This window comes from Electrona antarctica (genome assembly GCF_951216825.1).
Source record: "Electrona antarctica genome assembly, chromosome: 10".
Classification (NCBI taxonomy): domain Eukaryota; kingdom Metazoa; phylum Chordata; class Actinopteri; order Myctophiformes; family Myctophidae; genus Electrona; species Electrona antarctica.
Window position 1 is genome coordinate 42,712,043 of NC_136791.1, and position 24,771 is coordinate 42,736,813.

General features: G+C 42.9%; 2 protein-coding genes across 2 annotated transcripts in view; one reads left to right on the forward strand and one right to left on the reverse strand.

Moving 5' to 3' along the window:
- Positions 1-2,587, reverse strand: part of plekhh2 (pleckstrin homology domain containing, family H (with MyTH4 domain) member 2) — a 62,031-nt gene extending 59,444 nt beyond the window's left edge. Inside the window, exon 1 of the mRNA XM_079511531.1 lies at positions 2,508-2,587. The gene's annotated coding sequence lies outside the window, so the exon portion shown is untranslated. The remainder of the gene's footprint in view (positions 1-2,507) is intronic.
- An 814-nt stretch (positions 2,588-3,401) lies between these two features.
- thada (THADA armadillo repeat containing) overlaps positions 3,402-24,771 on the forward strand; it is a 129,689-nt gene continuing 108,319 nt past the window's right edge. The window contains exons 1-16 of the mRNA XM_079511946.1: positions 3,402-3,514; positions 4,713-4,798; positions 5,040-5,149; positions 5,643-5,773; positions 6,568-6,716; positions 7,174-7,206; positions 7,319-7,367; positions 11,947-12,140; positions 13,427-13,521; positions 14,967-15,193; positions 15,721-16,451; positions 16,915-17,069; positions 21,613-21,768; positions 22,287-22,394; positions 23,151-23,274; positions 24,594-24,739. Of these exons, the coding sequence (XP_079368072.1) occupies positions 4,726-4,798; positions 5,040-5,149; positions 5,643-5,773; positions 6,568-6,716; positions 7,174-7,206; positions 7,319-7,367; positions 11,947-12,140; positions 13,427-13,521; positions 14,967-15,193; positions 15,721-16,451; positions 16,915-17,069; positions 21,613-21,768; positions 22,287-22,394; positions 23,151-23,274; positions 24,594-24,739 (2,481 nt within the window). The 5' untranslated portion in view covers positions 3,402-3,514; positions 4,713-4,725. The remainder of the gene's footprint in view (positions 3,515-4,712; positions 4,799-5,039; positions 5,150-5,642; positions 5,774-6,567; positions 6,717-7,173; positions 7,207-7,318; positions 7,368-11,946; positions 12,141-13,426; positions 13,522-14,966; positions 15,194-15,720; positions 16,452-16,914; positions 17,070-21,612; positions 21,769-22,286; positions 22,395-23,150; positions 23,275-24,593; positions 24,740-24,771) is intronic.

Consider the following 24,771-nt stretch of genomic DNA (forward strand, 5'->3'; position numbering starts at 1 on the left):
GTTTGACTCTAATAGAGTGATTAGAAGAGAATTGGGATTTCTGATGGACGAACAGTAGACACTACTGTGTACAGTATACTGTGTCTACTGTGTCTACTGTTCGTCCATCAGAGAGAGAGAGAGAGAGAGAGAGTAATATGGAAGAGGCATTCTGATGGAGAGAGCAGGAGAAAGATAGAAGGCTGCCCTGGGTTTCTTCTCCACAGTAATAACCTCTCATTACCAGAGAGAGTGCAAACATGTGTGTAGGAGGAGGGCCATAATGGATCTGCCACAGGCGTATTTCTGTTGCCTGTTTGTTGTGGTAAACAAAGGCCCAGACTGGAAATAAAAACACATCCATGTGCCCAGTGATGAAATGGAATGAACTCAAAATGACATTTTAATGTGTATAGAAGCCTGGAAAAAAATCTATATATCCAAACCGTGTCAAGAAAGAACGGGAAAGGACTTATAATAAATGTTATTTGTATATTGCACTTTTCATTCACAAGGAATCCCAGAGTGCTAAAAAGGACTTGAGAAAGAAAGAATAAAGTTCCTTGCACGTACAGCATGGATGTACAGTTATACTGCTAATTATTATCTCCGCCAGCCAGGCCAAAGGCGTGGCGTGTTTTCGGCACTATTCGTCCATCCTTGTGCTTGTCCGTGTGTACAGCTAATCTCCGGCACTGTTGGACCGATCAGCGTGAAACTGTGCAAGCACACTCCCCGGAGGCCAGAGCAGAACCACTGCCCTAAATTGTCGGCCAGATTTTTGCAAAACACATTTTTGGATATTACTTATACACATTTTTGTCAAACATCCCGCATGCAACTCAGTACACATTATCTGTATAGTCATGTGATCAAGACTGGTCTGTCGGATTTTCCATATTTCATCCTGATTGGGTAAGATTGGCATCTAAAGTTTGTCTGTTTTGAACAAAATGCCTCAAATCATGAAGGCAGCGTCCGATTGCCACACAACTTTGCACACACATTCCCACTACTAGGCCAAGCAAGACATCAAATTGGTCTCATGGTGCACTATAACAGGCTAATTCACGCATTCTTCCTAGAGGAATAGGAAAAATCGTGTTTTAGATCTGCTCTTACAGATTTTGTTCGAACATCACGCAAATCGGTACACATTATCTCAATAGTGATCGATATTGACGGACCTGTCAGGTTTTTTAATATTTCATCCTGATTGGCTAAGATGGACGTCTACTATCTAGCCTGGCGATGACCTGTGCTCTGAGGAGCACATTTCTATCTAATAGTTCTATTTTGAAGGTGAAAAAAAACCTGTGTTTACCATTGCATGGCAGGCACACAGAAGGATAAAAAAGCCTATACTTGTATGTTAAACATTAGTAGATTATTCAGTATTTATAATTCTATAATACATTTGAAATGCATTATGGAACTTATTTTCTGACATTATCGCATTATGCACACCAGGCACCAATCCAGTGATTAGGCTGGCTACTATAGTTGACTTCCATTAGTGGTGCAGCTCGTTCCATAGGGCATGATCTCGCTCCCTTATTTGCCCACTTTTGGACACTTCCCTCTTTTCCTCCTAGCTCTGTTTCTCCATCATTCCATAGTGATGATGAAGGGATGTGGTGGTGAGTGGAGAACATGAAAGTCCAGTTAACCCCTGGACCATGGGGCGGGAGGGAAGTCCAGTTAACCCCTGGACCATGGGGCGGGAGGGAAGTCCAGTTAACCCCTGGACCATGGGGCGGGAGGGAAGCTCAAAGTCCAGTTAACCCCTGGACCATGGGGCGGGAGGGAAGCTCGATCTGTCTAGTCAGTGTAGTCTGTTTAGTTGTCCTCTATCTCATTCTAATTTAATATAAAACAACTATAGAATAGGCTACATACCGGTAAGTGTGATCAGGTCTATGTGTGTCTCTCTCTGTATATATTTTTACACTACTCTATTATCGGTGGTCAACAATATTATGCACTATAATGACTATTGAGTAATGACTTTTGATTGATTGATTGAAAAATGTATTAACAGTTTGCAGAATTACAGTACATTTCAAGCACAAACTCAATACAAAGGCTGTTAACTGTGAGTGGACGACCCAATTAAGCATTACACTTGTTTCCAATAGGGTCCACAATGTTCAATTCATCAAAATTATGTTTGCAACTAACTAGTAGCCTATACTCGGTAAAAACGTAGGCCTACTCAGGTGAGTATTCAGTGTCATTGCAGGGTTGAAATATATATGATTCAAGACTATTTCAATCACTGACTCTGACTCGAGTGACTGCTGCCTTGGTTTTAACATCAGATCAGACAGCAAAGTATAACGTGTCTGTCACGGTGAGACATTGTTTATCTGTTTCCTAAAATGATACACTGTTTTAAAACCATGCCTGTGGCTGTGTGTGAGATATGACCAGGGCCATAAAAACAACGGTGTCATTCAGATTTATAGAGCCCCCTCCATCTCCCATTTAAAAACACATTATATTTCATTTTTTCTTTCTAGACTTACCTTAAACTCTGATGGAAAAGAAGCGATGAGAGGGATATCACGCCATATCGACTCCAATGTCAAGCAGCTGTTGTTATTCTGATTGTATTATACTTCATTATGTGCAAAGACGCGGATTTTTTCCTTTCCCCAAAGTTTTCATTTCAGCTCTGAAGCTGAAGTTGAAAGAGGGATGGATTCAAGGCGTGGTTTCTCCCCACTGGGGCGTGGTTTCACGTTACTCGGTCCAATCATATGCTCGATAGCCGCCGCTAATATATACCGCCCGATCTACAAGCTCTGAACGCGTCCCGCTGGGACGCGTCCTGAGATTGAGGATCAGCTATTTTGTGTGCGCGGCACCTTCGTACGAAATGGCCACAAGCCGCAAAATAAACTCTAGATTGGCATGTCCCTTAAACCAATGAGAAGTCGGAGCGCTTTTTGTGGAAGCAAATCAGACGCCCGGAACCAGGGTTGCCACGTCTTAAAGGCTAGCTTATTATGCGACTTGAGTCTTGGGCTTGTTTTTTTTATGTAAAAGTTGCTGTTTGTTGCTCGTTTGTGTAGTTGCATATTTGGGCTTGCTTCATATTATGTTCATAAAGTTGTATACTATAAACCACTGGTTAAGTGGTTATCAGACATTTTCATGTCAAGGAGACTGCGGACAAATATCCCCCATGCAAGATTTGTGTTGTAAAATAATATATATCTTTTTCATTTATTTGAAAATAAATAGTTAATATGATTATGCAATATGATTATGCAATTCATAATATGAATGATGAACTAGTTGTGTGACGATGATCATTGATGTGCCCAAATATACTGCCCATGACCTAGATTGCTTCCAGTGGGCCAGTTCGCTGAACTTCGCTCTCGCAATATCTGGCAACACTGGAACTGACGTATCGCACACGTGTGCGTGTACCATGGATGGACTGAACTGAAGCATGTTTTATTTTTGTTCATGATATACATTTTTATGTGTGAATTCCGTATCGTTTCAAGTCAGTGGACGTCTGGTGAGTGTTACCTGCACGTCGTGTTTTGCAGCGCTGTGTTTTAAGTGTATGTCTGGCCATGGTGCATGCAGTCTGTGTACCAGTGCTAGCAGCTGGCTAACAGGCTAAACCTGTAACAAATATGACAATATGAAGAACTGCAAAACTGTGTGTGTGTGTGTGTGTGTGTGTGTGTGTGTGTGTGTGTGTGTGTGTGTGTGTGTGTGTGTGTGTGTGTGTGTGTGTGTGTGTGTGTGTGTGTGTGTGTGTGTGTGTGTGTGTGTGTGTGACGTGTGTGTGTGTGTGTGTGTGTGTGTGTGTGTGTGTGACCAAGATACCCATGTGTATATATACCTGTCTAAATACTCCACACCCACAACACCAGAGGGAAACAAACCATGTGCAACCCTTAGAGTATACTCTAAGGTGCAACCCACATTCGGCACAAATAAGGGACTAAATTAATTTCGCTCCTATGCCACCAAAATGTGGAACGCCCTACCAACAGTCATTAAGACATGCAAATCCCTTGACTCCTTCAAAACTGCTCTCAAAGGGCACCTACGGACAGCTGCAATTCGAAACTGAACAATAAATCTGAATCTCCCACCCACCCCTTTTTCCCCTCACTGTATTATATGATGATTTCCTTTTTTTGGTTATAAGAAGTGTATATTTGTACGTCTCTAAATGTTTTGATGAATTGAACATGGTGGACCCCATTGTAAACAAGTGTAATGCTTTATGGTGTCGTTGTACTAGAAATGTACTGTAATTCTCCAAACTGTTAATAAATACTTCAATCAATCAATCAATCAATCAATCAATCAATGTGTACAGTACTGTCCTTTCAGTTGTATTTGCAAAAGAGAAGAGTTTGGCTAAAAGAGATAATTATCCTAGTAAAGTAGATTGTTGCTATTTTGTAAGCATAGTTTTTTAGGGGGAGCTGAAACTAGTTAAACTACCATGGACATAGTTTTAATTATTTATGGCAATATACCCTATGAGAAATATTGTTTGGGAAACTATAAGCTACACAAAGTGGTAGTTCAAACAGACGTGCGTGGTATATGGAGAGAGGGAAAAAAAACCTTCAAAACATCTAAATGTAGCTAAACTACGTAGTTCAACTCCCCAATTATGGCTGGATGGATGGATACTTAGATGACTGAGTTCTAGCCGTCTAACTTCTTAATTGCATCACTCACCTGTTCAGGGCAGGGTGAGTCATGGTTGTAAAGAAGAAAACCGTCAAAGTGGAAGCTGTGGCTCTGGACCCAGAGAAGATACACAGATTAAAAGGTAACTCATCATCAGCCACTGTTGGTAAAACAAACAAACAAACACATTAGTGTTTACTATGTGTAGATTAGATGACAATAATATGTGGTAAATACAATAATGATATGAATAAACCATCAAAATGTTTAATGACTGTGTGTGAAAACCGTTCCTGGAGGTGACTGGGGAGCCAACATCCCAAGATGCAGTGTCGATATGTTTGCGTGCTGTTTAAATGTCTGAACATGTGTGTGTTTAATAGCTTCCCTCTCTATTGATGAAGACCACCATGCTCTCAGGGAGATAGCCCACACCCTACAGGCCTGTCTGGACCTGACAGACCCAGTCCAGCAGATACAGCTAGTCAAGAAGGTTGGTCTGGACGGACCATATTTGCACGTCTGGAATTTTGCCATTACGTCACCCTGTGTACATATATGGACAATTACTATGCTATTAACCAAGGTGATCTCCTTGGCTGAGAGTATCGGAAATTATTACTGGAAGTTATAATTGAAAAGATATACGTTGTATATTGAAAAGTTTATATTTATCTGGCTTTTGAAGTAAGGTTAATATGGGCTTCACGTTGAAATGTGAACAAATGGTTACATACGTAACCGATATACTAATTCATTCTGAATACATTTTGTGCATGTAACTGAGGCCAGAGTGACTTATTCCAGCTACTGTGTGTGTGTGTGTGTGTGTGTGTGTGTGTGTGTGTGTGTGTGTGTGTGTGTGTGTGTGTGTGTGTGTGTGTGTGTGTGTGTGTGTGTGTGTGTGTGTGTGTGTGTGTGTGTGTGTGTGTGTGTGTGTGTGTGTGTGTGTGTGTGTGTGTCCTTGCTTGTGTTTATGTCCTCAGGTTGGGTCTCAATTGGAGACTCTGACTGAGGATGAGTGCCACGGAGCTCTTCTACAGTCCTGTCTTCACACTTTGGCTCTGATCTACACCTCCCTACGGGCCAAAAACCCCCTCCGCCGGGCCAGTGCCAGGTACACAAAGGCTCCTTTTGCACCAAAAGAACTTTGTAGAACTGGTTCCGTTCTTTTTGTTTTCATGATGGTTTATATCACATGATCTGCATCTTCCAACCTGAATAGTGACATGCCCACTTCAGGGAAAGAAGAAGTCTTTTTTTTGTGATTTAGGGATTCATTTGGTTAAACATTTGGCGGGAAAAGAAGAACCCGTTCAAACCCAGTGGAAAAGTGGCCACACTGTCTGTCCACTAGGGCACTGGTTCCCAAACAGTGGGTCAGGACCCATTTGTGGATCCCTTCCTACATTTTGTTTTGAATTATTATATTAGAATTGGAATCAATAAATTCCACAAATTAGAAAACAAATGTTTAAGATGTAGTGAAAATAGCAGATGTACAAGCTCACAATGTGGCACAAAGCAATGCATTGTGAATTTGTAGATCTGCTATTTTCACTAGATTGGGTCCTGGGCAATTTCTTTTTGGGGTCTTGTTGAGCAAGAAGCTTATTGGTAGGGCATTGTGGGTGCAGATAATATGCAGACAATACTGCCAGTTTCTCTAAGTCTTATACATGCTTAGTGCTTTCATATCAGCTGCAAAGAAAACCACTGTGCACATTTGTGCACGTCGACAGACCGTTTCATGTCCATTGGCTTGCAGGGATTTTGAAAATATGTGATTTGAAATTTTTTGAATGGGACTGTAAATGTGTAGGTGCCACTATCACGTGACGTAATTGAAGTATTTTGTACTGTGGTTCTCTGACAAGTTGTGAAAACATCTTGCTTCTGTCTCTTATCTAGTGCCCTGAGTTCAGTACCTTCATACCTGGAAGAGCAGACTGTAGACTGTCTGTGTGACTGCCTGTCTGCCAGTCTGTCCTGCCCTGACTCGGATCAGTATCCACAGATCACAGACTCCATCGCTGCTTGTCTGGACCGCTTTCCTCTGGGTGAGTCTTGCTCTTGGCACTGATTTTATATTAGTGATCCAAAGTAGTGGTATCAGAGAGATCAAAGAGACCAGAGAGATCAAATGTCATGTAAATTAAACATTTATATATAGATTCATATGTTCCTTTTAACCCATTTTGGGTGGGAACCCCTTTTGGTGTTAGCATTATGTTATGCTTTAGCTATTGAAAAATAGCAGATCTACAAGCTCGTAGCGCGCCACTGCTATTTTTGAAAAATCGAAGAACGACAGAAACTTAGCTTTTTCAGGATGTAGAAGACATTTTTAGAATCTGATCTCAGGTCAAAATGGGTTAAGGATTGGGTTTGTGATTAAAAAGCATACAAATCGCTAGTATATGATATAGACAAAGTAAACACCAGTTGATATAGTCAAACTTCGGAGTAAAAAGGAGATTTATTTACTTTGTTTTTACCGTCTGTCATTTGTCACAGGTGAGAGATGCATTCACAGATTGCTTCCAGAAGGTTGGTGGCTTTTTAGTTTTTCTTTTAACAGCTTGAACATTTGTGTCATTTTGATGCTAGTATTCCTGTTGAGAAGGTCATTGTTGTTGATGCTTGTTTAATCTTTCAACAGTGCTGCAGTTCCTTCATAAGGCCTTGAGTGAATGTCTCCAACTGAACAGGTAAAACACATGGCCTATTCTTTTAAACCTGAGTTTAACTTTAACATACTGATATATGTGTATTTTATAAAGGCCCTTTCTAGAACATGGTTGTGTCAGTTAAGTGTAGAGTCAGTGGTTTAGATATATGAATATGACCATTTTGGAGTAAGGTCAAAACAAAAAAACACTGCAGTATAGAGGGTATGCGCGTGACATCATCATCATACCCGGAAGTTATGCGGGAACGCCTACTGAGTGGCAAAAGCTACTTTCTGGCCTTGACAGCCCATACATCCACTCGATTTGCCACTCGATCTGCCATTCACTTTATGCATGCGCATACCCTCTATTGTTGCGTCTCTGACAGAACATGTTCAAATGATGCTATGAAAAGGGCAAATAAGCTCAACCAATAAGAAAATATCTAAATGAGAAAAAGAGGTTGCGCATCAGCAATGGTTTTCAGTGGAGTGCCAAACCCAAATCCAGTATACATCAAAACATAGGAATTAAAAAAAATCCAAAAAGGTAGCACATCCAAAAATTAAACAAACAAAGTACTCACATTTCCATTTCTTAATTGGCACACACCAAAAAGGAACGCTTACGCGTTTCGGCTATGCAGCCTTCATCAGAGCATTCACATCAAGTGAATTCAAGTCAATTTATATAAAAGGGTCAGAGTTCACCTACAGCTGAAATCTCAAGTCAATCAACAGGGTCCAATCACAAAGTGATTTGAATAAGCATTTTGAGGCATAGTATATATCTCAGTTACACATCCAGGCATTAAAGCCAATCTTAACCCAAAAAGCATTTTAAGCTATAGTCATCATTCAGTCCATTGGGTGTCATAGTATTGGGTGTGTATATCCACTGCATTTCTCTTTGGGCTAGTCTCTTTAGAATATCACCCCCTCTGCTGGGCATCTCCATTCTCTCAATCCCACAGAATTTTAATGAAGAAGGTGAACCATGGTTTGCTTCAGCATAATGTTTTGCAATGGCATAATCCATATTTCCTGTGGATTGCAGTTTTGTGTTCTGATATTCTCTGTTTGAGGGGTCGTTTAGTATGCCAGACCATACATAGTTACATGTACATCACGTGTGTCGATTTGCAATTAATGAATTGACGAATAGGAATTTTCTTTCCAGTGTGGGGATGATTGAATGATTTCTTGTCTGATGTGTTGTTGCAGCAGGCACTCATACCACATCTGTACATTCCAGTTGTTGTCAGCCATGTGATCTTTTTCTGAACCATATTTTTGTACATGACTGTACCTTTGATTATGGGTGCCCTCCTGAATGCAACAAGGGGTGGGGATTTACAAAGGTCCTTCAATGTTGGCTCTGCTTGGAGCACATGCCAGTGCCTGTTGAGTATTTGTTTGATTTGTGAAGCAAAGTGGTTAAATTCAGTAGAGAAACAAGCCCGACTTGGATTCTTAGTTTTTGGTGGATTGGACAGAAGTTCAGGACGGGAGGCGTTATTAGAACATTGTATGGCTTTCTGAATAGATTTTGAGGAATAGCCTCTGTCTTTAAAACGAGTACTCATAATGGTTTGTTTGGAGTGAAAATCATCAAGATTTGAACAGTTGCGTTTTAGCCTAAAAAAATTTACCTACAGGAATGTTGTCCTTAAGGTGTCTTGGATGGTTACTGGTAGCATGCAAAATTGAGTTGCATTCCATGTCTTTTCTGAAAATAGATGTGTGAATCATTCCAGTTTCATCCTTGGATATGGTTAAATCCAAATAGTTAATTTTGACCATGCTTTGTTCACAAGTGAATTTCAGGAAACTTGAGCTGTTGATGTATGATACAAAGTCTATTAGTTCAGTCTGTGTCCCATCCCAAAATAACAGAATATCATCAATGTAACGTTTGTATAGTTTTATCTTTGAATAGTAGGGGTTATTATTAGAGTCATTGATAACATTTTCTTCCCATTTTCCCACAACCAATCCAGCCACAGAAGGCGCTGTTGCTGTCCCCATTGCAGTCCCAGCCTGCTGGAGGTACCAGTAGGATCCATATTGCATGTAATTTCGACTCAGGACAATGTGCAACAGTTCCAAAAAAAACTAATTTGGGGGGGATTTGTGTCGTTTCTCTCTTGGACAAGTAATAGGAAGCAGCATTCAAAGCATCTTCATGGGGGATGCAGCCATATACATTTACAACATCAAGAGAGACTAATATTGTGTTCTGATTCAAAGTGCAATTACTCAGACAGTTAAGCACATCTTTTGTGTCTCCAAGGTAGGCGGGCAGATCCTTCACAAAGTCTTTCAAAAAGAAAACAAATGTTGACAATGGTTCAGTGAGAGAGCCTCGTCCTGAGACAATTGGTCTGAGAGGGGGTTCTATTTTTCACAGGCAGCTTGTGAAAAATCCCCTGAATGAATACAAATCTGAAATTGACAATCTATTGAAAGTTGCTCTTGAATCTAACTGGATCACAAAAAAAGAACATGCCTACCTGTCAGTGTTGTTTTTGGCAGCAAATTTCTGTTTTAGTTTTAGTCATAGTCTCTTGAATAGTTTCCATTTAGTTTTAGTCACATTTTAGTCACCCGGAATGTTTTAGTGTTAGTCTAGTTTTAGTCGACTAAATGTCATAAGATTTTAGTCGACTAAATCTACAGTTGATTTAGTCAACTAAAATGTATTTTGGTGGGCGTTGATGCCATCGTAATGACTGTTTTTACACTTGCTGAAAATAGCCGATCTACAAGCTCGCGACGCGTTGTGAGCTTGTAGATCGGCTATTTTCAGCATGCAACCAAGTCCACTAGTCCCTATAGGATTTTAGTCTAGTTTTTATCTGACGAAATTGTCAATATATTTAGTCTTAGTTTATTTAGTTTATTTAGTATATTTAGTCTTAGTTTATTTAGTTTCCATTTAGTTTTTGTCAGTGGAAAAAGGTAGTCGACGAACATTTCTTGTCTTAGTTTTAGTCGACAAAAACAACACTGCTACCTGACTAATCAGCATCCCATCACGCCCATCATCTACAGTCTCCCAAAAATCCACAAACACCCCACAGAACCCCCTCTCAGACCAATTGTCTCAGGACGAGGCTCTCTCACTGAACCATTGTCAACATTTGTTTTCTTTTTGAAAGACTTTGTGAAGGATCTGCCCGCCTACCTTGGAGACACAAAAGATGTGCTTAACTGTCTGAGTAATTGCACTTTGAATCAGAACACAATATTAGTCTCTCTTGATGTTGTAAATGTATATGGCTGCATCCCCCATGAAGATGCTTTGAATGCTGCTTCCTATTGTCCAAGAGAGAAACGACACAAATCCCCCCCAAATTCTGTTTTATTGGAACTGTTGCACATTGTCCTGGGTCGAAATGACATGCAATATGGATCCAACTGGTACCTCCAGCAGGCTGGGACTGCAATGGGGACAGCAACAGCGCCTTCTGTGGCTGGATTGGTTGTGGGAAAATGGGAAGAAAATGTTATCAATGACCCTAATAATAACCCCTACTATTCAAAGATAAAACGATACAAACGTTACATTGATGATATTCTGTTATTTTGGGATGGGACACAGACTGAACTAATAGACTTTGTATCATATCTCAACAGCTCAAGTTTCCTGAAATTCACTTGTGAACAAAGCATGGTCAAAATTAACTATTTGGATTTAACCATATGGATGAAACTGGAATGATTCACACATTTTCAGAAAAGACATGGAACGCAACTCAATTTTGCATGCTACCAGTAACCATCCAAGACACCTTAAGGATTTTCACTCCAAACAAACCATTATGAGTACTCGTTTTAAAGACGGAGGCTATTCCTCAAAATCTATTCAGAAAGCCATACAATGTTCTAATAACGCCTCCCGTCCTGAACTTCTATCCAATCCACCAAAAACTAAAAATCCGGGCTAGTTTCTCTACTGAATTTAACCACTGTGCTTCACAAATCCAACAAATACTCAACAGGCACTGGCATGTGCTCCAAGCAGAGCCAACATTGAAGGACCTTTGTAAATCCCCACCCCTTGTTGCATTCAGGAGGGCACCCATAATCAAAGGTACAGTCATGTACAAAAATATGGTTCAGAAAAAGACCACATGGCTGACAACAACTGGAATGTACAGATGTGGTATGAGTGCCTGCTGCAACAACACATCAGACAAGAAATCATTCAATCATCCCCACACTGGAAAGAAAATTCCTATTCATCAATTAATTCATTGCAAATCGACACACGTGATGTACATGTAACTATGTATGGTCTGGCATACTAAACGACCCCTCAAACAGAGAATATCAGAACACAAAACTGCAATCCGCAGGAAATAATAAGATAAAAATAAATGGAAATGTGAGTACTTTGTCCACCGTTTGTTTAATTTTTGGATGTGCTACCTTTTTGGATTTCTTTAAATTCCTATGTTTTGATGAATAAGAAAATATCATTTTGTGACAGACTACATGTTGAAAATGGCACAACCTGATAAATGAAGGCCTCTTTCCTAAAACATCAATAGTGTTTTATTGTGTGGCTTCTGGTTTATTTGGTGTGTCTCTGTCGCCCCCTGCTGTTGTTCCAGAGGCCTAGCGGGTCGTCATGTTGCCCAGGCACAGCTGATGCACTCCTGCCTGGCTGTGGTGAAGGCATCCATGCTCGTGGTCCAGAAGTCCCAGGAGACCGTCATCACCGCCCTGCATGCTGATCAGACCCACAGTACTCTACAGGCAACCCTTGGTGGCTTACTGGACTGTTACACACACATCCTTACTGATGGCAAGCAATGAGAACACTCTATACATCATATATGTCAAACTCAAGGCCCGGGGGCCAAATCAGGTCCGTGGATGAATTATCTTTGGCCCGCGGGATGATATTATTAGAACTGGCCCTCTGGTATATTGCACGGACCACCATAATACTACAAGTATTGGTGAGGATCATAGAACAGGAAACTGAGCTTAATAATAATGCATTTTCAGTTTTAAATGCATTTACTTTTTTGCTGTTTGCCTGGGACGTCCTCATGACCACAGTGCCCGTGTGTTGAAACACAGTCCGGCCCTCGACCGATTTCTTTATTTTGGCCCACTGTGTATTTGAGTTTGACATCCCTGCTATACATCATTGGTGGAGAGCAACAGGGCTTAGGCTTAGTAAAAAAGCACAACTCTATATGAGTTAGATCAGTAGTTCCCAAAGTGGGGTCCGGGGACCCCCAGGGGTACTTGAGGGAGTTCCAGGGGGGACCCAGCTAGATGATAGTTTGTAACCAAATGGACCCTTATGGGTCTGTAACTCAGAGAGTGTACAAATGGAACCAAATCAAATGGTTCCATTTGTACGCTCTCAGAGTTAAATTAGCATTGATTTTACAATATAAATTGGGGGTCCCAGAGATAGAAATGCTATTAAATAGGGGTCCGTAGACTAATGCATGTCAAACTGGGGGTCTTTGAAATTAAACTGGTTGAAAATCACTGCTAGAGCTTTACAAATCCTCTCTTATGGGGGTTCCTGGCATATCTTTTCAAATGGGGGTCCGCGGGGCTAATTAGTGTCAATTTGGGGGTCCTTGACCTGAAAAGGTTTGGGAACCACTGAGTTAGATCACTGCTGATGATGCTAAATGTTTAACCCATTCAGGCCTGACGTCGAAATTTAAAAAAAAAAGTTTTCTAAATCATGACAATTTTCGGAAAGATTTGAGGCACATTTTAACGATTTTTCAAAAATAGCAGACCTACAAGCTCATAGCGCGCCACTCGGTGGCGCGCTATGAGCTTGTAGATCTGCTATTTTTCAATAGCTAAATTATAACATAATGTTTAAAACGCTAACGCTAACGTGACATGGATGCGTTCCAGGTATCAATGGATTAAATTGGGTTCAAGCTAATGAACTTCTGGTCTCGTGCTCAAATCGTCTTGATTCAAGCCTGAAGAGTAATCTTCTCAAACTTTATACTGTACCAAATAACCACTAACTACTGTCCTAATCACGTCTCTCACGGTCACCTCTTCGTTCCTTGTCTCTCTCTCTCTCTCTCGCCCTGGGTACAGAGGAGTTTGTGCAGTCGGTGCAGAGCACTGCGGGCATGGCCGTGGTCCTGCTGGTCAGGTCTGCCATGGTCCCTGGAGACCAAGTGGCTGCTGTGGTGAGTTTAAACATTGAATTTGTCTAACTAAATGTTGGCTATATTTTTGCACAGTTCTGTGAGGTCACTGTGTTAGCTATCTCTGTCTCTGTCTCTGTCTCTGTCTCTGTCTCTGTCTCTCTCTCTCTCTCTCTCTGTGGCGGCGGTGGCTCAGGGGTAGAGTGGCTGGATGGTAACCGTGAGGTTGCCAGTTCAAACCCGGGCTCCCCCAGAGTTACTGTCGAAGTGTCCTTGAGCAAGACGCTGAACCCCTAATTGCTCCCGATGTGCTGGTTAGTTCCTTGCATGGTTTCCACTGCCATCGGTGTGTGAATGTGTGTGTGAATGGGTGAATGTAATGCACAATCTCTGTAAAGCGACTTGGATAAAGGCGCTATATAAATGCACCATTTACCATTTACCATTTCTGTCTGTTGTCTACTACTAACATCGCTTTGTACATCACATCCTACATACATTACTTTTCAGATGTTTTACTATTTGAGGGTAATGTCGATGGCAATTGGCAACACAAACTCTTGGAAAACCAACACTTACAATTGCAAACTTTGATCATTGACACACTAGTCAGACTGCGGATTACAGAGAAGTGTCAATGATGGAAATCTGAGAGAAAGATGGAGAGGTAAACGATCAATGAATGAGGGAGGGGGAATGCAGTAGAGATGATGTAAAGCTGGCAATCATGGTCATCATGGCTATAGGTAGACATTTAGATTTAACCCATTTTGGGCGGGGACCCCTTTTGGTGTTTTGAAGCATTATGTTATACTTTAGCTATTGAAAAACAGCAGATCTACAGGCACTCGGTGCCGCGCTATGAGCGGCACCGAGTGCCGCGCTATGAACTTGTAGGTCTGCTATTTTAGAAAAATCGTGAAAATGTGCCTATAATCTTTGAATATATATTATTACAGAGTGAACATTTTAACTCAAATCTTTGCTTCTGGGGGTCCCTGGGAACATCATATTTTCAGATGGGGGGTGCGGAGGCATATTACATATTTGGGGTCCTTGACATGAAATATTGAGCACCACTGATACAGAAACATAAGGTTTTTCAGAAAACTGTCAGGATTTTGAAGACGTTTTTAAAATGTTGACGTCAGGCCTAAATGGGTTAACTGTACATATTGCTATTCTTAACCCATTTAGGCCTGACCTTAAAATTAAAAAACAATCTTCTAAATCCTCTGAAATAAATATTTTCACGATTTCTCAAAAAATAGCAGACCTACAAGCTCATAGCGCGCCACTCGGTGGCGCGCTATGAGCTTGTAGATCTGCTATTTTTCAATAGCTAAATTATAACATAATGTTTAAAACACCAAAAGGGGTTCCCGTCCCCCAAAATGGGTCAATATGGCTTAGCGCCAGAAAGACATTTAAGCTCTACTACTGAGTACACCCTTCTGGTATTTGTGCTTGTGTCCGTCCATGTGTAGGTGTGTGGTCTACTGCGTGGCTCTGACCACGGTGCAGACGCTGTCCCCCAGTGGCTGAGACAGAGCTGTGCGGGTCTATATGCCGCTGACCGTCCGCCAGGGGTCTCTCTCTACCTGTGTCACGGGGCCCTGGCTATGCTCAGCTGGAAGGTGGCCCTCCTCCAAGGGCCTCAGTGGGAACAGCTGCTGCTGCTGATACCGTCCACCCTCCTGGCACTTGACACTAGGTACGGCTGGACAATTGATCCATGTTACTCAGGACTGAGGTAGGGTGACCATCGAGGTATCATCATCTGGGAATTGGAATCCGGGCATCATCATGTCAAAATGTCCTTGAATGAGACGATGAAGCCCTAACTGCTCTCGATGAGCAGGTCTATGGTTGAATGTGATGCTTGTATTCCCTATATATAAGCACTTTTTAAGAGGTCAGAAGACTAGAAAGGCACTATATAGCTAGACCTTTACCATCACAGAATCAGAAATTGAATCATCTTTATTGTCTCATCAAGTTTACAAGTGTTAAACAGTGGGTAGATTCATTTTTGTGGAAGGGAAGGGGGACGACGACTGCATATTTACACATAAAGTAGCATAGAATATCCATCCATTATGTGCATGAGGTTTAGAAATAAAGTGCGTGAGCATGGTATATACTGTTCATGACAAAAAATGTGTGCAAGAAGATTATCATGCTACGAAAGAAACGCTAATTCTCAACATAACCATGTCGCTCTGGCTTGTCTGTCTGCAGTGTAAAGGAGTCCAGCACAGCCATGGTGGTGGCCCGGGTGTTCACGCTGTGGGGCGGTGCTGCTCTGGACTGCCTGCAGGGGGAGCCAGAGAGGCCCTGTCCCTCTGGACTCCAGCAGGCCCTCCGTGGAGGCTCGTTGCTCCAGGCCCGCCTCCTGGAGCACATCTACGCCCATTGGGAGCACCCCCTGGACGGGGTCCGCCACCAGACACGCGCCCTGTTCCATAACCTCCTCCTCCTCCATCTACACACCGGCCCCTCCATGTCAGACCCCGGCCACGATCCGTACATCACAGAGCTGACTCAGAGCTTACTGGGACTGGAATGGCACATGAGGGGGAAGTATGGCTCCCTCGGATGCCTGGTGGAGCTCTTGGGCGCGGGGTACCTGCTCAAGCTCCAGCCCCAGCTTCCCTCACGCCTCGTGGCCTTGATGGGTGACCAGACCCTGGCTCCGTATGCCAGCGACCTCCTCGAGAGGCTCTTTGTCAGCCACAAGGCCGAGTTGACCGGCGAGGCTGTTCTTCCAGAGGGCACGGCGGGGGTGGGAGACGGCTGGACGGCGTGTTGGCACCAGACGTGGGTCACCCCTCTGATCCAGGTGCTCTGCCGTGCCAGACTGGACCAGACCACCTATATCCTGGACTACTTTCTGCCTAAGCTGCTGCGTTGTAGCCCCTCCAGTCTGGAACACATGGTCCTGGTCCTGCAGGACACACAGTGCAGTGCAGGTAAACACACAGACAAAATCAACACGCACATTACCCAGATTTGTGTACCCACAATTTCCCATACAGACACAAGCTCATCGGGATTAGGAATGCAAGTGTTAATTTGATAAGGTTTGGCTGCCCCTTGTCCATTACTTGAGTAGAAACAATTAATAGACGGTATACCACTGATATGGTTGACTGTACACCATTTTCTTTTCAGATGTTTTCCATTTTTCAAATTACTATTTTATTCTATAGTATGCGGCGGTGTCACTGCAGTATGGGTGGGAGGATTGAGGGTTTTCTTTCTCTTTTTTGTCCTTTCATTTTTTTTATTTTTTGTTTTCTATAAATAAAATGTAATTCATGTCACAATGTTTAATCTACAACAATTTATAATCTGTTCTCAATAAAAACCTATTTGACAAAAAAAAAAGAAATGCAAGTGTTGGTTTATGTACGTTCTATGTCTTGTTCCTAGGTTCTCCAGGCAGCAGGGGTGCTGTCGGGGCTCTGATGACGTGTTTGCGGGCAGCTAGAGCCCAAGGCGTGGCCCCGTCCTCAGGAGATGGGCTGTGGGGGGGACTGGTGCCCCTCTCTCTGCTCAGACAAGCACTGGTACACAAACATGACCAGGTGAGTAGAGGTGTGGTAGGAAGCTAGTACTACATGTCTGCTTGTGTATACTGTGTGTTCTGCCATTGGGCTTAGTTATTGCAACCAGCCATGCAACTTCTAGATATTTTTACAATGTTGATAATCCACTGAGACACTGCTAAATATTACTGTTTATATGGAATGCAACAGATTGTTTCCACGTTGTTGATGTATACCAAAATGTGTTAGGCAATGGGTTTTTTTAACCTGTTTTTTGGTTGATTTAATGCTATATTAACAGTTTGCATAAATGCGCAGTAGTAGGAAAGTACAGGGGAGTACAATACAATATCTGCTAAAATGTTTTGTCTAAGAAAGCCCATGACTTGTTTCCATGGGGTCCTTTTGTACTCAAATATCCCATTTTGGGCGGGAATCCCTTTTGGTGTTAGCATTATATTATGCTTTAGCTATTGAAAAATAGCAGATCTACAAGCTCCACAAGCTTGTAGGTCTGCTATTTTTGAAAAATAGAAATAGAAACATAGCTTTTTTTTTAGAATCTGATCTCGGGTCAAAATGGGATATACAATACTACGTGTTTTTTTTTGTCCTAACCCTCATCATACCATCATGCCATGTTTTTTTATTCTTGCTTACTGTAAATCGCTCTGGAGCGTCTGCTAAATTGTCAAATTGTAAATAATTGTGTAAAAGCATATAGGTAAGTTGAGCTTCTATTTCTTATAGGTAAACATTGTATTTGACAGAGTACGTGGTTTGAGTTTCTAACAATGTTTGTGATCAACATATGAAAGGCTACTCTAGAGACCATCATATGATGTGAAACTATGCAAAGTCGGGGCAATTTACGAGGGACAGCGAGTGAATTCTCCGGCAGCGGCAGCAGCCATGGCGCTGCCGCCAACAGCCGTGGCAGTGTTTCCTCTGCCACCGGCAAAGCCTCCTAATCCGCTACAGACCGGCGGCTGCCGGCAACTGCCGCTTGCCGCCGGCACATGCCGGCACATGCCGGCACCTGCCGGCACATGCCGCCGGCACATGCCGGCACCTAACCCCTAACCCTAACCCCTAACCCTAACCCCCAGCCCCTAACCCCTAACCCTAACCCTAACCCCCAGCCCCTAACCCCTAACCCTAACCCTATGCCGGCAGGTGCCGTCAGTTTCCGGCAGGGGCCGGCAGTTGCCGGCAGGGGCCGGCAGGTGCCGGCACATATGCCGGCAGGTAGGCAGACTGCCGGTACATATGCCGGCAGGTGCCGGCACCTGCCGGCACATTTGCCGGCAGGTGCCGGCATGTGCCGGTGGCAAGTGGCAGGTGCCAGCAGCCGCCGGTCTGTGGCGGATTAGGAGGCTTTGCCGGTGGCAGAGGAAACACTGCCACGGCATAGGAAACACTGCCACGGCTGTTGGCGGCAATTGGCGGCAGGGCCGTGGCTGCTGCCGCTGCCGGAGAATGCACTCACTGCTTCTGCAATTTACAGATGTTTTCCAATTCTTCTTTTCCCTGTGAATGTGTCCTTGTCCCTTCATGGCGACACAAAGTGCTGATTACAGTGGTAGCTATTTCTGCGTTGCAGTGATATATTCTATTGTTTAATTGATTGAAATATTTATTAACAGTTTGCAGAATTACAGTACATTTCAAGCACAAACTCAATACAAAGACTGTTAACTGTGAGTGGACGACCCAATTAAGCATTACACTTGTTTACAAGAGGGTCCACCATGTTCACAATTCATAAAAACATTTAGAGACGTACAAATAGACACTTCTATATAGACAAAGAACAGAACAGGAATTCATCATAAAGGAGGTAAAAAGGGAAAAGAAACATATACAGTGAGGGGAAAAGGGGGGGTGGTGGGGGGGATTCAGATTTTACGGGGGCCAGTTTCGAATGGCAGCCGTCCGTAGGTGCCCTTTGAGAGCGGTTTTGAAGGAGTCAAGGGATTCACATGTCTTAATGACTGTTCCACATTTTGGTGGCATAGGAGCGAAAATAATTTAGTCCGAATTTGTGCCGAATCTGGGTTGTACATGGTTTGTCGTACTCTGTCGTACAATATTATCTGTCAATTATCTGTCAATATAATTTAGATTGTGTCATCCAAACTCATTTCTGGTAGACAAGCCAACCACTTGTTTTAGACACATTGGTTAAAATATGTATGTATATGTAAACTGCAGTGAAGATCATCTGAAAGTTTGTGATAAGTGGCACATAATCACTCTTGATTCTTCAGTTTGTTAGCACAAGTTCTGCATTTTACATGGTGATGCAGGCATTTTAAACCTATTAGATCAGAATCATATTATATGACATTTTATGAGGTTTCATATTGTAAAAGCAGGTCGGAAGATTTTTTTTGCCCCAAACGATTGGTGATGTAAAGGCCAGCTGGAGTATTTAAAAATACTTCTATGACACACTGGAAATCATTGCAGAGTATGAGGATAATCACCATCATTACTACTTGGTATTATAGCTGCGTAGCTAGCGTAACAGTTAACAGATCAACTCTGCAACGGGTGTCACTCTTAAATCTTCACCTCATCCCTAGAAGTCGTGTGTGTGTGTGTGTGTGTGTGTGTGTGTGTGTGTGTGTGTGTGTGTGTGTGTGTGTGTGTGTGTGTGTGTGTGTGTGTGTGTGTGTGTGTGTGTGTGTGTGTGTGTGTGTGTGTGTGTGTGTGTGTGTGTGTGTGTGTGTGTGTGTGTGTGTGTGTGTGTGTGTGTGTGTGTGTGTGCACTACAGTGCCACTTTACTCTGATCTTGCACTTGTAAAACAGCTGTGAAGTGCCTAATTTATAGATTGAAATGAATGGAATACATCTGATGCCATTTTGAATAGTCTGCCCACTTGTGAATGGAGGTGACCATTACGGTTCAATGAGCAAGACATTCACACCTGGGTACCATGCTCAATAGCATAGTAGGCTATTGTGCTGGTGGCAATGAAGAGAGGAGAAAGGCAGAAAACACTTGTAAATCTACATTTCCCAAAATGCATACCGTAAGCATGGAGCATGAGTTTTTTACACTGTAACATGGGACATGTGACACACATTTTAACCCATTCAGGCCTGACGTCGAAATTAAAAAAAAAAAAGTTTTCTAAATCATGACAATTTTCAGAAAGATTTGAGGCACATTTTAACGATTTTTCAAAAATAGCAGACCTACAAGTTCATAGCGCGCCACTCGGTGGCGCGCTATGAGCTTGTAGATCTGCTATTTTTCAATAGCTAAATTATAACAATGTTTAAAACACCAAAAGGGGTTCCCGCCCCAAAATGGGTTAATGGTTAATGTGGTTAAACGCTAACGTGACATGGATGCGTTCCAGGTCTCAATGGATTAAAGTATGGCTCTATTCAGTGGGTTCAACACTATTCCAACCAGTAAGACGCCTGAGGGCGAGAAGCGACCACGCCCTAAAGGGTGAGGCGACCACGCCCTAAAGGGTGAGGCGACCACGCCCTAAAGGGTGAGGTCGCGTGCACGTATCCACCTCATTGACGGCAGACTGCTGGGCGAGCGCTGGTGCTTTGGCATGGGAATTTCAGAACAGGTCAGCTCCATACAGTATATGGAGATCTAAGGGTGAAAGTGGGGACATTCTCTTGAGTGTACAGGGTTTGATGAGGGCCCAGGTAGGACCGGGCCTTCATTTTTGGGCCTGTTGAGAACTCTAGTTTTCGCCGGCTAATAACTTCGGGGCAGGCCCGTCTAGAGTTTGAATGGACAGGTATCAGTCAAAAGGGAGACATCGAAGAGGAAGGATGGATGGGGAAGGATCAACATATGGAATGTCAGAGCAGGTTCTGATACATATCCATATATGGAGATCTGAGGTCAGATGTAGAGTTGCTGGCCAATATTGATGGCATCAGGGGATCTCCATATATGGGCTTAACTGCGACGGGAGGTCCGCATTTACTATGACATCATCAGGGATATCCATCCCTGATGATGTCACGATGACCTGGGCACCATATATGGGGGCTGATGTCACGATGACCTCTGGGCTTGCCTGGTGCGACACACTGACGGGAAATGCAATATTCCTTAGTAAATGTGACCAAATTTGACTGAGAGACTGCCATTTGATTTTTTTTAATTTCCGTTTTTTCATGTCATATGAAAGCAGGGAATCATAGCTTCAAATTGACATTTTGGTTGTTCAGTTTGACCCACCAGTTTTGGAGATATGGCTTATAGAGTAATGTCTTGCAGAGAACATCGAGTTGAGAAAACAGGCTTGAAAGGTTCACTTCTGTGGTCTCTAACATTACACCTAGCTACATGTTTAAGTATTCATTTCATATTTACATGTCGATTTCAGCTCTGACATTTATTTCAGACATGCTCTAGTATGTGAAGAGTCTGCCTGTGCTATTAACTCATTTTGAAAATGGATTTTGCGTGATGGCAGTCTCAGTTAAATCTGGTCACAAATGCGACCTGAAACTTTAAAACGCACACAAATGTACAATGTGCAGTTTGTCCTGGTTCCTACCTCCTATATATTTCTGCGTCTTCTGTATCGTTGCAAGGTGAGGATGGACGCTCTGGGTTTGGTGTGTGAATGTCATCGGCGCACAGAGGTCCTGACGTCGCAGGAAATGGACCTGATCCGCCACTTCCTGCCCTCCAATCTGAACAGCCAATCGCCAGGGGTCAGACAGCAGACTATCAGCATAATGAAAAGGGTACAACTCACCAGATATATATATAATACTAATTGCATGATCATTTAAAATTATCACATGGTAACTTTTTTTGTGCATTTGAGATTTTAACAAAATGCGAATTGCGAAGAAATGCGAAAATGTGTTGCTTGCTTTTAGAAAATAAATAATTGTTTAACTTAAATTTGTGGGACTTATAATTTTGAAGCATTGACACTCAGTGGCTTTGTGGTTAGTGTCCATCATCCTGATACCGGGATGTCGGGGGTTCAATCTCCTGACCCCTGGGCTAGGGGACCTGCTTATTTACTTACTTATGGTGTATACATGTTTAACCCATTTTGGTGTTTTAAACTGTTATAATTTAGCTATTGAAAAATAGCAGATCTACAAGCTCATAGTGCCACTCGGTGGCGCGCTATGAGCTTGTAGATCTGCTATTTTTCAATAGCTAAAGTATAACAAAATGCTTAGTTAAAACACCAAAAGGGGTTCCCGCCCAGAATGGGTTAATGACTTCAGTCTTCTTTTCCCTCCAGTTGCTGTGTAGAGTGAAGGACAGTGGTCAGCTGCTGCAGAAGAAACTGAGCCAGGAGAGAAACCAGGAACTGCGAGACCAAGAACAACACACGCTAGACACATATAGGGTATCTCTCCATCACTCTGTTGAAAATATTTGCACCAGGGCCTATTACCCTGGAAAAATAGCAAGGACCGCAAGGTCTTTCTTCGGTGCTGTCCTTTTGGACCAATGCTGTGCTTGACTGTACCCTGTACTGTTTGCATTTTCTTTGTCTAATAAAATGATCAATCAATCGCCTGTGCGCATATTCAAGATGATCCGTAACAGACAACTTATCCATTATGTGCACTATAACATCCAGAGATTTAATTTGGGGGCGGCTGTGGCTCAGGAGGTAGAGCAGGTCGTCCAATGATCCGTGGGTCGGAGGTTGGAATCCCGGCTCCTCCTGTCTACATGTCGAAGTGTCCTTGGGCAAGACACTGAACCCCACACTGCCTCCAATGAGTCGGTCGGTGTAAGCTTGTCACCATTGGTGTGTGAATGTGGGAAGTGAGGACGCTGGCGTCGACTGTTCGCCGCTTCACCTCCCAATGTATGAATGAATGAACCATTGTAAAGCGCTTTGAGCACTTGGAAAAGCGCTATAAAAATGCAATTCATTAATTTAACTCTGAGGGGTGTGTGTGTGTGTGTGTGTGTGTGTGTGTGTGTGTGTGTGTGTGTGTGTGTGTGTGTGTGTGTGTGTGTGTGTGTGTGTGTGTGTGTGTGTGTGTGTGTGTGTGTGTGTGTGTGTGTGTGTGTGTGTGTGTGTGTGTGTGTGTGTGTGTGTGTGTGTGTGTGTGTGTGTGTGTGTGTGTGTGTGTGTGTGCGCGTGCAGGAGTTCCTGCAGTGGCTGTGTGTGAGGCTGCTAGAGGTTCTGCTTCCGGGAGCTTGCTTCTCCACATGCTTGATGTCCCTTAATCTGCTGAGCCTGCAGGCCCAGCTCTTCACCTTCACCACTGGTACGACTTAAACATTTTCATTTCAAAGGACCTCATATTGATTTGTATGTATTTTGAACTGAAAGTGATTTGTGCCAGAAGAGAAGATTTGTGTTAAAAAAAAATTGGTAGCACACGCTGTGAGCTTGTATATCTGTATTTTTTAATGTATAAAATATGGATAAAGTGGTTAAAATGTGATGCTGTATTAACAAATGTAGCTGCCCCCCCCCCCCCCACACACACACTTTGAGAACCACTGCTCTAGGGCTCAGACTAATCACCCAAGAAAGTATTAATTCATTCATTGACCAATATATTTTTTTAAATTTCTTGTATTAACACCTTAGCGGCCCGGAACTATTTAATCCATTTCATCCAGGGTGCCCATCATTTGTAGCGCACGGACCACTTTTACCGGCGCACCGGAAGCTGGTGTGCATGTCTGTGTAGCAGCTAACAATAGCCACACCACTCTAGAGTCGATCGACAACAACGGGAGGTAATAATAAATCTATCGCGACTAGCGACTGGACCGCGGAGCGCCGTCTAACACAGGATCTTTTTTTCAGAATTAGACGGGATGATTTAGATCGGGAGTTATGATCGTTTTAAGATTTTCGTTTTCGTCAGCTAAACAGGCAGGGGAGATTTACGTGTCACTTTTTGACACGTCATCGGATTGGGCAACAAGCGCTCCAAGGCTCTAGAGCGATGCGAACGGTTTTGTTATCATTAATCTCCGTCCTGTTTATCAATCTCCGGCTTGGGCACTTGACCATGACCTTGAATTTGGACGGAGAACTCCGCCCCGGGCTTCCATGGTGTTAACAGTTTGACGCCATAAAACGCTTTACCCACTATTTAATCAAATATTCTACGCTGCCGAGATTGTTTTATTACCTAGAGCATACGCTGAAGTATTTGCAGCTTTCAACCACGAAAATCCACCGAAAAATGGTCCGTCGGCTTGTTATGATCAGACGCACCAGCGGCCATGACAATGCGGTACAAAACCACAGAGCAGAGCAAGTTGTAGTCTAAACAAACCCCCCGTCCACTTGCTTTGGGCTCAATTTCCCAGAAGCCCTAGCAGCCCTGAGGTTGACTTGATTTCCGGTTTCGTCATCATAACCTGACGGCCTCGTCACCAGGTCCCGGATAAATCCGCTGTTTCTTTTTAATTATTTATTATTTTAGCGTTTTACGTGCGGTGGAACCCTGGATTAAACAATTAGCGGCCGTCAAACTGTTAATTAGTCCTTTCAGTGACGCATCATTTAAAAATAAACGTATAATAAACTTCTACCGTGTTCAAATCTTCCTCTTTTTCCACATAGGACCTGATGTCTTTGCCCTGGGTGACGTGGTGACTCCTGAGCACGCTCAGAATGTCCTCTACTGCGTAGCCAGTAACTTCCTGGAGGTCAAGCAGCTGGCGTCCACGTTGCTACGGCAACTCCCTCCATCAGCTGTTGGACTGCAGGTAACATTGAAACAATAATATAATATTGTCCA